This window comes from Habropoda laboriosa, unplaced genomic scaffold (genome assembly GCF_001263275.1).
Source record: "Habropoda laboriosa isolate 0110345459 unplaced genomic scaffold, ASM126327v1 scaffold99, whole genome shotgun sequence".
Classification (NCBI taxonomy): domain Eukaryota; kingdom Metazoa; phylum Arthropoda; class Insecta; order Hymenoptera; family Apidae; genus Habropoda; species Habropoda laboriosa.
Window position 1 is genome coordinate 1,955,975 of NW_017100239.1, and position 17,143 is coordinate 1,973,117.

The following is a 17,143-nucleotide window of genomic DNA, read 5'->3' on the forward strand; positions in this document are numbered from 1 at the left end:
TCTTCTTGTAGAACTCCCTGATGAAACTGCTCCAATGATAAACTGCGTGATTTCTAATATTCCTCCCGTTGAAATACCATTCGATGTTAAGTATGAAGCCAGTGACAATGTTTTCCAGCCCCGATAACAATTATTTGGAACAATATATGTTGCTACTTACTAAACTGTAAAACAGAAAAAATTCCAATGAATTTTATCTCTACTTTAAGGAGTACCACTCTAAGTAACTTCGAATAACGGATACTGTGAGAAATATTTACGTGGATTGATTAAAATGAAACACCCTGCATGTATATTTCCTGGAGTTGTTCTCCGTTTATGTACTTTGTTCTGGACAAGAAGCATAAATAGTTTTCACTTTTAGGCCGTGCGATCACTACTACATTCATACAGTGCCTCACCACAGGATTGTTGCTCAAGTATAATTATCTTACAATAAATAATTAATATTTCGATAAGTAATTGCATTTCTTTATTTCTCCTGACATTCAAGACCTTCCCTTGATTCCAGACGTGACCTAAAGCGCAATGTTTAATTCATACGAAAAGAATATTAATTTTTCAATTTCCAATAAGAGTTATAAACAATTTCTACTTAATCTGCTGCATGAAATTGTTAGTTCAATGCGAAATTAATAAATCAATCTGCTTTTTATTTATTTAAGACCTCCAATAATTATAAACTACCATCTAAATTGTTATTTAACACGAAATAGTATTTATTGTATAATTAAAGCACTTGAAAATAAGCCTGAAACTGTATTTTACTAACTACATTATTAAAAGCTGATTATAAGTATCAACTAAATGTAATAGGGATGACGAGCATAGCAGTAGTGAAGAGAGATAAGGAAACGAATAGCGGTAGACGAGGATAGCACAAGAGAAACGAGTTAGACAAGGAAAGAAATAGGGTTAGACAAGGATAGCACTAGAGGAACGAGTTAGACAAGGAAAGAAATAGGGTTAGACAAGGATAGCACTAAAGCAACGAGTTAGACAAGGAAAGATATAGTGTTAGACAAGGACAGAAAAAAGTGGCAGGCGAGACTAACACCATCTCGCGTCTGGTGACGCGAACTACGATTTCTTAATAGAATAACAGAATATAAACAGAGGTATTAGACAAGGAAAGCACTAGTGTGCGACAAGGATAGGGAGAAGACGCTTCCTATTGGCCAGCGGGCCGCCGAGCTCCACCTATCAGGCCCCAGATTAAGTCGATCCATGAAAAATCGTTAATAACTCAATAATCAGGATGATTTTGTGAACTTTTAGAATTGAAGAATGAAATATGGACCTTCAGCAACTTTCACATATAGTTTTTAATGCTTTAAACCATTCCAATAATTAGTTATTAACAATTTTAGTACGTGATGTCGGGAACGATACCGCATACCGTCAAGCACCTTTACGATTTTTCATTAATTTCATAGCTTTCTGCTAAATTCTCGTGCATATAACTACACGCATCTGAAAGGCAACTCTTTTGGCTACTTTCTCATATAATTTTTATTAACATATTCGGTTTACTTTAGGAGTTATTAAACATTATATGGGTATGTATTACGCTCGTCGTATTCAGGCGTAATACATTTCCGTCATTTTCATTAATAACTCCATAATTACAATGATTTTGTGAACTTTTAGAATTGAAGAATGAAGTTTGGACCTTCAGCAACTTTCTCATATAGTTTATAGTTCACTAATTCCTTTCAATAATTAGTTATTAACAATTATTGTGCAGAGTGTCGGCAGCGATACCGCACACTCTTCTGGTTTTTCATTAATTTTGAAGCTTTGCACAAATATTTTATGCACTTCCATACATGCGCTCGAAAGGCTATTCGATGAGCTACTTTCTCGTTACATTTTCATTAACATATTCGGTTTAGTTTAAGAGTTATTAAACATTCTACGGGAGAGTATTGCACCCGTCATATACCATCGTAACATATTTTCGTTATTTCAATAGAAATGCGTCACTGATTATGCACTGTAGAGCATGCAGAATGTAGAATGGACTTTCGTTTATATTCTTAAATAAGTTTGGTAGCCATAAGTGGTGTGGTTTGTTAGATATTAATAATTGTTTATAACAGTCCGGTATACACGAGTACGATCAATAGGTGACGCTCCCGTAAAATGTTTAATAACTCTTAAACTAAACCGAATATGTTAATAAAAATTATATAAGAATTAAGCGAAAGGAGTTGCCTTTCAGATGCGTACAGTTAGTTGCACGAGAATTTAGTAGAAAGCTATGAAATTAATGAAAAATCGTATAGGTGCTTGACGGTATGCGGTATCGTTCCCGACATCACGTACTAAAATTGTTAATAACTAATTATTGGAAGGGTCTAGTGCATTAAAAACTAAATGAGAAAGTTGCTAAAGGTTCGTACTTCATTCTTCAATTCTAAAAGTAGGCAAAATCATCCTAATTAATGATTTATTAACGATTTTTCATCGATCGACTTATTCTGGGGCCTGATAGGTGGAGCTCGGCGGCCCGCTGGCCAATAGGAAGCGTTTTCTCTCTATCCTTGTCGCACACTGTTGCTATCTTTGTCTAACACCTCTGTTTATATTCTGTTATCCTATTAAAAAATCGTAGTTCGCGTCACCAGACGCGAGATGGTGTTAGTCTCGCCTGCCATTTTTTTTTCTGTCCTTGTCTAACTCGTTGCTTTAGTGCTATCCTTGTCATCCCTATTATATTTAATTGATACTTATAATCAATTTTAATTTACTTAACGTTACTAATAATACAGATAGAGTATAATACAATTTCTGTTTTATTTTCAAGTTCTTTAATTGAAGAATAAATAGTGCTCCTTGTTAAATAACATTTTAAATTTTTGTTTAAATTAGAGAGTGAAGTTTCAGGCCACCACAGGAACGAAGAAAAGGATTTCAATATCAGGAACAATGAAGAAATATAATTATTTATTGCAAGATAACTGTACAAAATGTATTTTACAAAATGTTACAATATACCAATATTGTTTTACACAATTTTACAGTCAATTTATTGCTCCTTTACACACCACGTCCATGTCCTTTGCCAAAAACTCATTGTTTAAACAATATTCATTCTCTCGATGATACTCTCGATCTTTTCTCCTATCGTGAGTGGCTGACTATCAGCGAAGTCGTAGGAGTAAGTGCGATAGACTTATTCTATCACTATTGGTTGATTAACAGTGGAAACGTCACAACTTCTCCTGTATCTCCCATTTCTTCTAGACCTGAAAGCGCGCCTGAAGCCTCAAATTTACTTTGCCGGGCAATATATTTAGATGAAGATTTAAAAAAGGAGAATTTTTTACATCTGTCGACTTTATTATTTTTAATCGTTGGATTGTATATCATTCCTAAACTCACCGCTCTATTATCGTAAAAAGCGCAACTAAATCTCTGGTTTTTTATACGATCGGTATTTCAGAACGTTAGACATAAAGTCCCATAAAATGATAAGTCTATTCTGTACCTCGTCTGTGAGGTTAGCTGTCTATAAAGCGTAATAAGCATTATACTGCCATCTACAGACGCTTAATGATTCTCTCAACAATACGATGTGTACTAGATATCTTAATTTGCTCCTGTAGATTTTAAATAATTTGAAAGATGTTGGAGAAAACATCCGGCACGGATAATAACCAATTGTCCAAAGAAGATTACCTAATTATGCGGGCGAAAGATGCACTACCGGTTGATATCTATGCAGCTAAATCCTGGCTAATTACTGCTAGATCTTTGTTTCCTCATAGTGCTAAAGTTCAGGTTAATGCCACTTAATGTTTATCAGTTTACATTTTTATAATTAATAGACAAACAGTTTTCTATAATAATTTACGTCGTTTATTTGGCAGTTCGAAGCGTACCGGATAGAAAAGCTTTCGAAAAATGTGAAGGAAGCAGCAAAATGTTTTAGTGAAATGTGAGTGTTCAAACTATGTAATAACGTAAAAATCATCTACGTACGTGCAAACAATTGTTTAAATGTAAAAATAGATTTCAGAATTTTCCAGATGATCGTGATATATGGAAAGAAATAGAAACAGTAACAGCTTGTCTTCGTTTGGAACAATGTGATCCAGAAGCAGAATTTTTATGTCAAATGTTCCAACATATACCACAAGAGCTTCAGCACAGATTACTCATTATGACAGCTGATCATAGTGAAGATACAATGGAACACTGTAAATTGCTGCTTCTTTTATTACGTAGATTTCCTCAAACTATTGCCACTCATGGAGTAAGTACTTTTAACTGACATGTTTCTAGCATCTGTACTGATTATGTTCTTTTCAATTTATTGTATTTCCAGCCACGGTTAGTGGAAACTCTTCTTACTGCTGAGAAACACAGTCATCCAGGACGTGCAGTAAATGGTTTCAGAAAATTATTAGCCTGTGATGCACTACCACTTCTTGGTACTGCACCAGTAGAATTAAATCCAAGGCTTAGCTTAAGATTACTTTGTAAAGCAGTAGAATTTTATTTAGCCTATATACAACAGCCACAAGATAATCAAATTCAACATCCCTGGGATAGACTGTTTCAAGTTGTTGAATTAATTGGCAAAAAATTAGGGTGGGAATTGAGTAGTTTATTCTCTACAACTTGGAATAGAGATACTTATTGTGAAAGGTTGCATCAATATGCAGTTATACATTCAGGAAATTTATGTGAAGAATTGGTAGTTAGGCAACTATTAATGTGTACTGTTGTGGTATTACTACGAATATTAAATGAGCATAATGCACTTATTAATAATGATGAAACCATGTACTGTTTGGTAGAAGCATTTGGAGAATGTGTACATTCACCAACTGGTAAGATATAATATATGTATAAATAATTTATGATTTTATTATACATAATTTGACACAACCGTTTTTATTATGACTAGAACCGAAATTGAAAAAACGTAAAAGAGAAGATAATGGGGGAATCGTAGTAACTAGCGACGGTGATTATAGCGGTAATGGTTTGGCATTAGCGGTGAAGTTATGGGACTTATTACATAGTAGTGATTATTTGCAAAGAGAAATAGGGAAATTAAATCAGCAACTTCGATTAGATTCGTGGCTGAACTCATTTTTAACAGATTTAGCTATGTATAAGGGTTTACATCACGAAGTATTAGCCAGATTATCACAAGAAGCAGGTAGTTTATCTGCCCATCTTCGTTTAGCAAGTACATGTTTTTTCTTGAAAGATTATAAGGTACATTATATACTTTTATCTTTCTCTTATGTTTCTGCCCTTAAAATACTCTTAAATACATCATATCTTGTTTAGGGAATGTTGGAGTATATAGTTTTAGTAGTTAGCGCATTACCCTCAATTTGTGGGAAAGTATCTCATAATGTAACAGTTCCGTGTGCAAGGCATTTACATTATTTGACTCTTGCACGTTTTCCTGTTATACAGTATTGTTGCCGATTGCTTCTTTTAGCGATAAAGGTAATTAAGATAAAATGATGGTTAAGACTATTTTTCATTCGATTTTTACATTACTGTATTTATTTTACTGTAGGAAAACTTCTCTTTACCCGGTGGTGTTGGAGACTTAGCTATAGGTCATGCATTAGTATTAATGCAAATTGATTGGCCACAAGAAGCTAGTACCTTATCTACAATTACGGAAAGGATTACCAATCGTGGATCTTTCTCTTATCCATTATTTCAAGCTTACATTATATGTGTAGATATTTTAGAAGAATTGACATATCTTTGGACAGAACATGGTGGTGGTGTATCTTTAGATATAGCCACGGGATCTGGAGTCTTACAAAGTACGTCGTATTATGTATTAAGCATCATACCTTTATATGTATATTTATAATATATCTATATATAAATATTATAGACAAGCTGCCCGAGACGGCATCGACCCACTAGATGAATTATTACAAAAATTTATTATCAATGAAAAAGCCGCTATATTACACAGTTTAATCATTCAATAAATCATTTCGACCTCAGTTTCAGTAACAAATTTAATGTATAATCTGAACAAATTATCATATAACTTTTTTATTTAAAAATATACACATGCTTTTCTTAAGCCAACTTTAATATTTTATATATACATATATTCGTTAAAAGGAAAAAAATGAATAACAATTCGCGGGAACACTTCAGATGCTTTCTCTGTTCGAGTATTTTTCTCTACTTTTTACATGTATCTTATATAACGAGCTTTTCTTTTTTAATTGTACAGGAATAATTAATGTACGGTTATCTAATCGTAATAAGCCATCTTGAAGTGTAAATTTATAAACTTCATAATTTTGTTGATAATACAATTAAGCCATAAAGTTTATGTATAAATAGTTGCAACTATTTTTATCGCATTGGATAGTATCGAAAGTTAATGCAACATAAATACTTCATTTAATAAGGGCATGAATGATTATAAAAATTCTAAATTATAAAAATGAATAAGTACATTTTGTATACTGCATTCTATCTAATATAGAGATTCATCATAAGGGCAGTTTGCAATAATAGTTTAATACCAGGCATGAAAGAAGTTATCTGGCTAAAATCTGGACCTGACACTAATTGTGTGGTAAGACCTAAGCCACCGGTATAGTTTCCACTTTGTATCATCTGTGATATCTGATGCAATGCTTGTAAAGTGTTTTGCGATAACTATAAAATATACATAATAAATATATTTGTCATACTTCGAGACTGATTGTAATATAATGTAAAGAAAGTATACATACTTTATTCTCTCTAAGGCAATCATATAAAACTTCCAGTTTTTTGGATAGATCTTCTATTTTTCGTTTGATATGCTAAGAAAGCGAAAAATGTAATTAAAAGTGTAATTTCGATTGTATTATAATAAAGTTTATTATACTTCTAAAAATCAAGGATCATCTTACTGGATTTTTAGTATTCTTGTAGCATTGACTCTTTAATTCATCAAATACTGTTTTTAAATGCACGTGTTGTTCCGGTATCGGTGCTTTCGGTTTCTCCGGTTCCGGTGTTCTAACAATTGCTGCTGGTTGTAAGAGCTCCATTGGTTTGGCATACTGGGGACCCATATTTGGAATATTCGGATTATATTGCTGTGGATTGTAAGGCGACTGTGACGTAGGATAAAGTTTGTCTTCGGGTAACATCTGAAAAGCAAGAAAAAAAATAGTACTTCATAGTTTCATACAATTAAATATGACTTACATTTTGTTCGGGTTGCGGCATGGCTCCTCTTAGTGGATGCAAAATCGGATTTTGAGGCTGGTAGTCTGGTTTTGGCTGTAAAGTATTTTAATTGTTACACTTAAAACTAATACTTTTTTTTTATTAATCTTAGCAATAAAATTAGCAATGTGTACGAGTTGTAAAATATAATGTCGTACGGCTCCAGTTTTTGTATGAAGCAGTTGAAAAATGTTCGTGTATTTCACACCATTGTATTGGTTAATTTCATATCACACGAAATTGTTATTCGCGATCGGCTAAAATACACGAGGGGGAACAATATACTTTGGTAAAAAATAAATAGCAATTGTGAAACATTGGAAACAACACTCAATCTTTTGTGGGTGTCTACCTTCAAATTCTTCGAATATTTTGCTTTCCATATCCTGGTACCAGCATGTTCCGCAGACATTTCATTTTTGGTGTATAATGCCAGTACTGGCTATATTATTTGACCGTACATACATATATCATAAGTATCAAATTATTACACACAACTAATTAATAGTTTATCGCATAATTTGCCGTATACTAATACGAAAGAAATATAATGATACGTACTTGTATTCTAGACGGTTTGGCAGCTGGTGGGTCGTTCCATCCAGTGAGTTGAGGCAGTTGCTGATACATGACAGAGCGATCGATAGGTGGTTCATTCTCGCTTCCATATGTTTGCGTCTGTGGAAGTGGTTGCATCGTCCTAATCGGTTCATACATTTGATTCTGTGGTGGATTTTGTAATGGTGGTAATACATTGGACTGAACTGGTTTAAAGGGTTCCACTTCTTTTGGGCTAGGTGCAAAGTTTTGTCCAGGGTAAGCGTTTATAGATGCAGGAACTTGTGGTTGATACATATTTGGTGAAGGGTAGCCTGGTAGTGAAGGAATTTGTTGATTATTATATGGCGATGTTTGCTGAGGAAAACCAGATTGTCCATACGTTGAACTAGATTTTACAGATGGATCTATTATGTATTTTGATCTTGCTTGAGGTCCGACGCTAGACGGTCGCGATCCCATTCCGCTGGATCCACTTGAAGGTGGAGGTGGAGGAGGTGGTTGAGACATAGATGATGAGGTATACGGATTGGGTGTTTGATCATATTGCATAGGTGGTGGGGGTGGCTGAAGTGGAGATAACCCAAAAGGTTGTTGTTGCTGTTGGATATTAAATTGATTTGGAGGTGGTACAAAGGATTGTGCCGCGGGGACAACGTTTCGATCGACGAAGGGTCTTGCTTGTTTCGTCGCAAAATCGGGTAAAGCTGGCATTTGATTTTGTACAGCTTGCATTGGCGTTCTCGTTCGATCGTAATAATTTTGCATCGATGCTTTCGCCATGGCTTTTGATTCTTGGATGTATCCCAAAGCTCTGCACAGGCGATCCTTCAACATTACGATTCTTTCATCTTGACTATTTCCAAGATAATTTAATGCAGCATCAAGATCTCCCTCTGCCGCTAACATTTCGGCATACTGAGACAAAACGTTAGCAATTCTTCCTTCTATTTGTACGTCTCTGATGCCTTGCATTTCTAATGCTCTTTGCATTATAACCACTAATTCTACTACTTCCTGAATTTCAACATTAAACGATTCAACCATTTTATTCAAATTACCAGAACAAATGTAACATATTTGAGCTTGTTCTTTGAGCGTTGAATTATCAGACGATGCTAAACGATCTCCAAGCATATCTGTAATAGTTGAAAAATAAAAATAAAATTGGGAATCATATATTTTGAATTATTGCAAAATTTATTTCGTAGTACGTACGTACCGCATAGAGTAGATCGCTCCTGCAGATTAGCATGAGTAAATATTCCTATCAGTACTTCTTTCCAACAATTTATATTAGTATTTTTAACAACATCAGCCCAATTTTCACTAACTAATGAACTGATAAGAGAATTGAGAGAACCAGAATGTTCTGAAAAGTATCGGTACTGGGTACGTGCTAACAAATCGGGTCCAGCAGCCATTGAAAGAATGACTGCATCTGCGTACCTTTTATTTGCAAAGCACAAGGACACAGCAGCTTCTATATTTCCTAAGAGGATTGCTTGAGTTATAAGCCCATCCTCATCTGCATTAAAATAAAACAACGGCCATTAATTAATGATAATGGAAATTTTAAGCTTTTTAAATTTGTAATTGTAAGATTACCATCAGATACATTTAATTGTAAGTTGTTATTTTTTGAAGTAACCATTGATGCTTTTTTAGATTCTTGTGCAATAGCGTCAAACGCCGCACTTCCATCGATAACATTCCCATTTAGCACCTACAGGAATTGTACTTTCTAATATGCAATGATTTTTGTACATTCTCTTTAAATAGTACTAAAGAAAACTTACGTTATTTAAATTACCAACTCCTTCTGTAATATTATTAATGTCATCCTGGGACACGAACTGATTTAGCTTATTATTCATCGCTTCTACGTTATAACCTAGTAACTCTAATATATCTTTCGTCACATTTTCACCAAAATATGCACCCACGCAATTCCATATCTTTTTCCTATGTACATCGGTAGTTCGGTCAGCCTTTCCTTTACAGTAATCACTGTATTGTTCAGTTTTAAGAACTTCCTCTAATTCGTTCGAACGTTGAATTAAATCTGCTTGCGTGACTACTTGTGATATGATCACTCTTCTGTTTGAATTTGCTGGCAGATTGGGATCTACAGGTCCATTTTCAAATACTGTTAATTTACCACCAAACTAGAAGGAATTGACTGTTGTCATAAAAGGAGTCATAAATCTAACGACATAACATATCAAAATCTATAGACACTCACACCAAAAGAGACTCCAAATGGTTTTTTCAACCACTTTGGAGCTTTTGTTAAGACAGCTGTTGGTTCTGTCTGTACTGTAGGAGGTGGTTGTGTGAAGGGGTCCATCCCAGGGAAGGAATCTACAATTTTGTTGGATGTTTCTATAGATAGTTGTTGCTGTCCTCCCAATAAAGAGTAAACTGCTGCATGCCCATCAAAGCTAGTTCCTACTACTAATCCTGGATGCCTTGGACACCATGAGACATCAAAATTCCATTGATTTGTTTGTGCTAATTCACAAATTACTTCACCATTCTATGTGGTAAAATGATAAAAATGAATTACTGGAATTCTTTCACTACTATGAATAATAAATATTTAATTAAACATACTGGTACATCCGAATTAGGATTCCAACACAATATTCTGTTATCTTTGGCACAACTTAAGAGCAGATCTGGATCATGTGGATTCCATGCAATTGACAAAACTCCACGTTGATGATTCTGGAATGTTTTCAAGGGTGATGTTGCAAATCTCAAATCCCATAATTCAATTACAGGAGCCTGATCATCCTCTGATGCTAGGCATAATTGTGTTGCAACATCTGGATGCCACTGAACCACTTTCCACCTTACCTTTATTTATATTAAAAAATAAAAATTATAATATTAAAAATGGACATTGATTAAGCCAAGATATAGAGTATAAGTAATGTTACTTTTGAATTTGCATCTGTTAATTTGATGATTGGCTCGTTTTTTCTTAGATCCCATATAACACATCGCTGTGAAAATGTAGAGGCAAGAATGTGTTGTACTGTAAAAGGAAATAAGATTTATTGATATTAAAGTATAAATATTTTAACACTAAATATTATAGAACAACCTTGCTTATTCCAAGCAATATGTTGCACATCTTCTAATGGTTGACTTCTAGGTCCAGGAGTCATTGGGGTATTTGTATTCACAATATCCCATATATAAATTTCACTTTCTGTTGCACCTGTTGCTAATAAATTTGCTTGAAAGGGATTAAAATCAAGTGCTCTAACTGGACCTGTATGTCTGTCTGGACTACTTATTAAATTATTATTATCATTGGCTAACATTTCAGCAGCTGAATAAATCTTTATCATGCCATAATCACAGCCTCCAACAATTATGCCAGCTGGATTATTACCATATGAGCCCCATATTATTTTATGGAATCTAAAATTTTCATACATGTGTGAAATTTTGTTAATTTTTTGATTGTATGTATGCACAAATAGAATTTCTTCCCAACCTATGGTCACTTGCAATACTGGTTTTCAGTTCCAAATCATATCCAGGTTGTTGTAAATTTAAAGAATACAAATCTAAGCTGGCAGATGTATTGAAACTTGCATCAAGTTGCTGAGCTGCAGTTCCTGCAGCTAATAGTATAGGATGTTGGGCAGGTGGTGACCATGCCACATTAACAGTCTTGAGTAACTCCTTTACCTTCATTCTTGGTTCCCTGAGAGGCAAATTACTTGTGTTTTTTAATAGGTAGAGACTTTCAGACTTTCTGTATGGAATTAAAAAAAATAATGCGTAGGAATATTTGAGCATATTATGAATTTATGCTTGCTTAATAGTATTCTATTATATTTTTCGGAATTAAGGAAACTATTACAAATAAGCTTATACAAAAATATTAACAGAGAAGTTTGGAGACATATTTAAAAAATGTCATATGCTTCCTTAAAGTTTCACTGTTAAAAAGGATAAATACGTTCGAAACGAATATCAGTTGGAACGTAAATTCTGAATTAATACTGTTGCTATAATAAAAAAACTTAATTAATGAGAATGATAATATTGTAAATGTATTACACTCGATTTTAAGGTTCAGCGACCTATTGCTATCAAATTGTAACACATGTGATATATACCCTACGCAGTTCATTTCACATAGAACAAAAAATGCACGATTTATTTAAGTAACGTTTTCTCACCTTAATATATCCAATTAACAGTAACTAAGTGTATTTTATAGAAATAAATCTCTAATGTCAAACAAGAAGTGGTCAGCCGTCAACTTCTTCCAACGTGGCGAACCGTACGTAGGGAATAGTGCTGACCTCTTCGGTATTCGTAATACATTAGTACGGTCTGCTCAGATGATTCGTTCTCATTGATTATATGCTGAGAAAAAGTAGGAAAAGTATTTCTCCCACTAGACGCATTCTCGATTACGTGTCCGCTGATAATTTTAATACTACTTCTAATCTATAATTGTACAAGTGGATGGAACAGACCTTTCTGCAACGAGTACTCTTAATTGGAGCAGTTCCTTTGAGTAGACCGTAACATGACGTTTCTCTATATGTACATATTCAACATTATGATAGTTTTAAAACCTACGTAAAATCATAAATTCATTTTAGTTGTTAACTTACACTTTTAATTCTGTTAATTTTTCCATTGATGTCTTACTTAGGAGTCGGTAATCATTCTACGAATATGTGTAAACCTTTATTTGGCTATCAGCCTTTTTAAATTTATCTGTATTTTACAAACTGCGTAGAACGCTGGCTTTTGATCAGAAATGTGAAATATATGACAAGATGCACGAAAATGAATTTGCGACGCATAACACCTATGTATGTTTTTCTTATTACAATCATAGTTAAGGTTTTTTTCAGTGTTAAAAATAAAAATACATAATTAAGATGTAATGCTTTTTTTAATTCAAACCTTTTCCTAAAAAGTATGTGCGTAGTATAAGGCGTGGGGCTACGAATTGTTTTGATACAGGACTGTCTTATACATAGCGTCCTAACTCTTTGGAGCTCATTCCAGTTGTCGGTTCTGTGAAAGCATGTACGGGGTAATTTTCGTGCATCGTCTTTTAATTTAATTATACCTTAGCAGTACTAGGTGACAAGCATAATTTCTCTAGTGAAATAGTATCTTTTTGTTAAAGCACAATATTCATCATGTAAAATTGTCGAGGGATATCATTTTCTTTTGATTCACGTTTATTTATAATAGAAGTCAGAAATTACTTCACGCACCTCGTGTGCTCCACCGGTAAAATTTATGTTGCAGTTTTGATATAAATCCAGGTAAACTATAAACTAAACCATTTTTCTATAAAAAATTGAATAAAAATTTTTGTTGACAAGTGCTACGTGTGTAGAAATACTTGATATTCATCAAAGCTTTCGTAACTTTTCCCGGTTCAAGGTAGACGTCGGAACATTTTCTCACGATGACCCGGGATGTGAAGCATATGATAACGGAAGTCCGACTTGAACGATAACGGCTAACTATTCCATAATGAGATAAATGGGATTATTTTCAAAATTAGTTAAGCTTAGCGCTCATTACGACGAGGATCACGATGTGGCCACGATTAAGAAAACCATGTCGTACATGGTCAATCGTTCTTTCTATCGTACTCTTCATGGGAATACTTTTCGTTTGGCCATGGAAAAGACGGGAAGCCGAAGATCCTCGCGACGATTACGTTTCACTGCGGTAAGTGATCACGAAAGTGAAAATTTGTTGAAACTCTTTTAAAAAGCACTATGGAAGAATTGCGCACATGCTTGCTTTCTTTGGGAAGAGTAATTGAAGTAGGGTTTTTAATGTCACCTGTTGCTTCAGTCGGTATACACGATTCTACAACGAATTCAATGAATTTCGTGTTTTGATTAACGTTCTCTTTTTCACCTATAGATTGTTAGACAATCAAAGAGATTACATAGATCGCAAAGGAGTACACGTAGTAGTGGGTCATTATATTGGAGACTCTGTGGATCCTTTGAAAACACCGAACATTACGAAAGGTACTTAAATTACGAAATAATAGGACGCGCTTGTACATATTGTTTTACGACATTTCTTGTGGTTTCAGATCTGATTAATAAAAATATGTTTGATCCACGTCCATTTGAGGGGAAAAACGGTGGTCCAGTTCTTGTGCCAGCGAAAGATTTTTACAAAATGCAACAACTTTTTCAAATTAATCGGTTTAATTTGATGGCTAGTGACAGAATACCGTTAAATCGATCTTTGCCAGATGTCAGAAGGAAGGGGTAATGTTCTTACTTGTTTTTACGCACTGTCGGTATTTTATCGACGGAAGCTAACTTAGCGATTATAGGTGTATAACGCGGTATGCAAATTTGAGTAACTTACCAAAAACATCCATAATTATCGTCTTCCATAATGAAGCTTGGAGTACGTTGCTCAGGACTGTGTACAGCGTTATCGATAGATCGCCAAGGAATTTATTAGAGGAAATAATTTTTGTTGATGATAATAGTGACAGAGGTAAAAAAATATGTTTCATTCATTCTATATCTTTATTCATTTCTGCGTTAAATTTATTTTCATTTTTTTCTGTTAGATTTTTTGAAGGATGCGCTAGATGAACATATAAAGAATTTAAAAGTTCCCACTAAAGTCCTTCGTTCTAGGAACCGAATAGGTCTGGTGAATGCGAGACTTTTAGGTGCGAATGAAGCCAAAGGTGAAGTTCTCACATTTCTGGATGCACACTGCGAATGCACGGTTGGTAGGTAAGCTCCTTTTTTACTACTTTTATAATGTACATTAACTACTTAAAACAATTAAAAGGAACTTAAAATATTACTATATCTTTCTTAATGTATTTTAGGATGGTTGGAACCTTTACTTGAAGCCGTTGCTAAAAATAGAACAAGAGTCGTATCACCCGTTATCGATATAATAAACGACGACACTTTCAGTTATACTCGGTGAGATATATTATAATTGCTTTTATCATTTTTATTAGTTGCAGTATTTTAAAAAAGAAATTTATGGATGTATCGTTATAGATCTTTCGAGCTACATTGGGGAGCATTTAACTGGGATTTGCACTTTCGGTGGTTAGCATTAAACGGTCGATTATTTAAAGAAAGACGCGACAATATTGTCGAACCGTTCAAAACTCCCGCTATGGCTGGAGGCTTATTTTCCATGAACCGAGATTATTTCTTTGAGCTAGGCAGCTACGATGATCAAATGAAAATTTGGGGTGGAGAAAATTTAGAATTGTCATTTCGAGTATGGCAATGTGGTGGCAGCGTAGAAATTGCCCCATGCTCCCACGTAGGTCACCTGTTTCGAAAATCATCCCCGTACACTTTTCCAGGTGGTGTCGGAGAGATTTTGTACGGTAATCTCGCCAGAGTGGCTTTGGTGTGGATGGACGAATGGGCAGAATTTTATTTCAAGTTTAACGCAGGTAATTGAACTAGAGTTAAGTAGCTGGTTTCATAATTGAATTAAATATGCTACTATATTTGTGCGTTTCCTTTTAGAGGCAGCTAGATTAAGGGATAAGCAACCAGTTCGATCTAGATTAGCGTTACGTAAAAAATTGCAGTGTAAGAGTTTCGAGTGGTATCTGGATAATATATGGCCAGAACATTTTTTCCCAAAAGATGACCGTTTTTTCGGACGGGTAAATAAATATTTTAAATTACCGTTGTGTAACAGACGTGACGGTTAAATTAGTTCCGATAAATTATACGGTGAATTAGCTCTAAATTACTTAATTTATTACACGTGCTAGATCGTGCATGATTCATCGAAAAAATGCATCATGCGACCAACCACGAAAGGAACTTATTCACAGCCTTCGGGATACGCGGTTCTTGAAACTTGCATGCTGCGACCGATACTTAGCCAAATGTTCGTGATGACAAAAGACGGAGTTATAATGACTGACGAGAGTGTCTGCTTGGATGCACCTGAGAACGATACTCAGCATAAGACACCGAAAGTGAAAATAATGGCATGCAGCGGTCACAATAAACAAAAGTGGCAGTACGATGAACAAGTACGTCCTTTTTTTTCACACTTATCAACAAATTGGAAGAAATATGTAACAAGTTGAATTTTTCTTAGACGAAAACGTTTCTACACGTGTCCTCCGGAATGTGCCTACAATCAAAAAACGGCGAGGGTCCTGTGATAGCAGCCTGCACGAGAAACGTCGATCAGAAGTGGTTACTGGAGTCAATCCCTTGGAAATAAAATTACCAGTATTTTTCATATTTAACACTGCCAAGAAAGCAACGAGCACACCATCAAAACAGAACCATTGTACCTATATTTTTCGAAGCACTTTCTTTAAAAAAATGTTCAATCGACTGTAAATAAACGTACGTGAGATTTATACAGAAACTGTTGATCATTTACACACCAGCCTCTATCGTAAATACAAAAGAACGATTTGGCGTCGCGTCTCGAATGGACGCACGTGCGCCGCGCGCGTTTTTTCCAGGCTGATATAGGAATTCCTTAAGTAGGTAATACGCTGTTGTCAATTCCGGAGAAGATGCTGTTCACAGTCGGTGATTCACCGAGCATCTAAGGTTACACGTGACGAATCATCTTTATTGTCGTTGTCACCAAGGTTGTTACGTGGCCGTCAGGATTACGCGAATTTTTTTGCCACCACGTTTTGCACGTACGATAGCGAAGTAGACTTCGACCCCAACCAGCAAGTTCACAAAATTCCATCTGATCGTCCGTGTCCGTCCGTGCAATCTCGTTGAAATTCAAGCGACAAGTAAAATACGGGCCTCTTCCAGAGGTCCAGTTCAAGCGTGATTTCGATTGAAAATGTAGAGGTTGGCCGGCGTAGTTTGCCGATATCTGGGTCAAAGTCACGTCCTCGGCGAGGCCAAGAAGCCACTTAGCTCGAAGCGGCCTAGTCTCCCTGTTCGTTCGGTATACGATCACCTCCAGGCCAAGTTTGGCTGAGATGAGTGAGCCTTTATTTATGGATCGGTATCGCTGCAAGAACAGGGAGACGACGGTCCACGAAGTGGGAACACCACGTTTCAAAAGCAAAACATCTTTTCTTCGAATTACAGCGGCGATCTTTCAACGCTCGTTCGAATTCCAACGATAAACGTGAAAGATAGACTCATCAGTGGTGTCGTTAATGCGCAAGAAAATTGCATTAACCCGTGTTCACGGTGTATGTGTGCAAAAGAGCATGAAGGTTTATAGCCCCTATAAATATCCTTAGGTGATGTTCTACCTGGCAAAAAAAAAATGTAAATATCCTCCGGAAGATTTACGAGCTGGAGGGGTTGAAAAAGGAGGAGGAGAAGGAGAT

The 17,143-nt window shown here is 35.2% G+C and overlaps 3 protein-coding genes across 3 annotated transcripts; 2 read left to right on the forward strand and 1 right to left on the reverse strand.

Annotated features, from left to right (window-relative positions):
- Positions 1-3,567: 3,567 nt before the first annotated feature.
- On the forward strand, positions 3,568-5,981 carry LOC108571812 (integrator complex subunit 10). Its single transcript, XM_017933954.1, is given in 8 exon segments — positions 3,568-3,786; positions 3,876-3,943; positions 4,018-4,261; positions 4,334-4,841; positions 4,919-5,235; positions 5,311-5,475; positions 5,549-5,809; positions 5,811-5,981. Coding segments are annotated over 8 exon segments (1,890 nt in total). The 5' UTR covers positions 3,568-3,630.
- Positions 5,982-6,423: 442 nt separating this feature from the next.
- LOC108571746 (protein transport protein Sec31A) lies at positions 6,424-12,152 on the reverse strand. Its single transcript, XM_017933858.1, has 14 exons — positions 11,994-12,152; positions 11,300-11,512; positions 10,901-11,223; positions 10,734-10,831; positions 10,405-10,650; positions 10,034-10,327; positions 9,588-9,956; positions 9,397-9,514; positions 9,011-9,316; positions 7,792-8,927; positions 7,210-7,284; positions 6,909-7,151; positions 6,747-6,818; positions 6,424-6,669 (listed from the first exon to the last, which is right to left on the reverse strand). Exons 2-14 carry the CDS (start codon positions 11,500-11,502, stop codon positions 6,481-6,483), a joined length of 3,672 nt encoding a protein of 1,223 aa, XP_017789347.1. The 5' UTR covers positions 11,503-11,512; positions 11,994-12,152; the 3' UTR covers positions 6,424-6,480.
- A 1,232-nt stretch (positions 12,153-13,384) lies between these two features.
- On the forward strand, positions 13,385-16,096 carry LOC108571747 (polypeptide N-acetylgalactosaminyltransferase 3-like). Its single transcript, XM_017933859.1, has 10 exons — positions 13,385-13,521; positions 13,723-13,832; positions 13,901-14,081; positions 14,150-14,319; positions 14,396-14,563; positions 14,666-14,765; positions 14,847-15,256; positions 15,333-15,475; positions 15,587-15,853; positions 15,922-16,096. Exons 1-10 carry the CDS (start codon positions 13,385-13,387, stop codon positions 16,048-16,050), a joined length of 1,815 nt encoding a protein of 604 aa, XP_017789348.1. The 3' UTR covers positions 16,051-16,096.
- Positions 16,097-17,143: the final 1,047 nt, after the last annotated feature.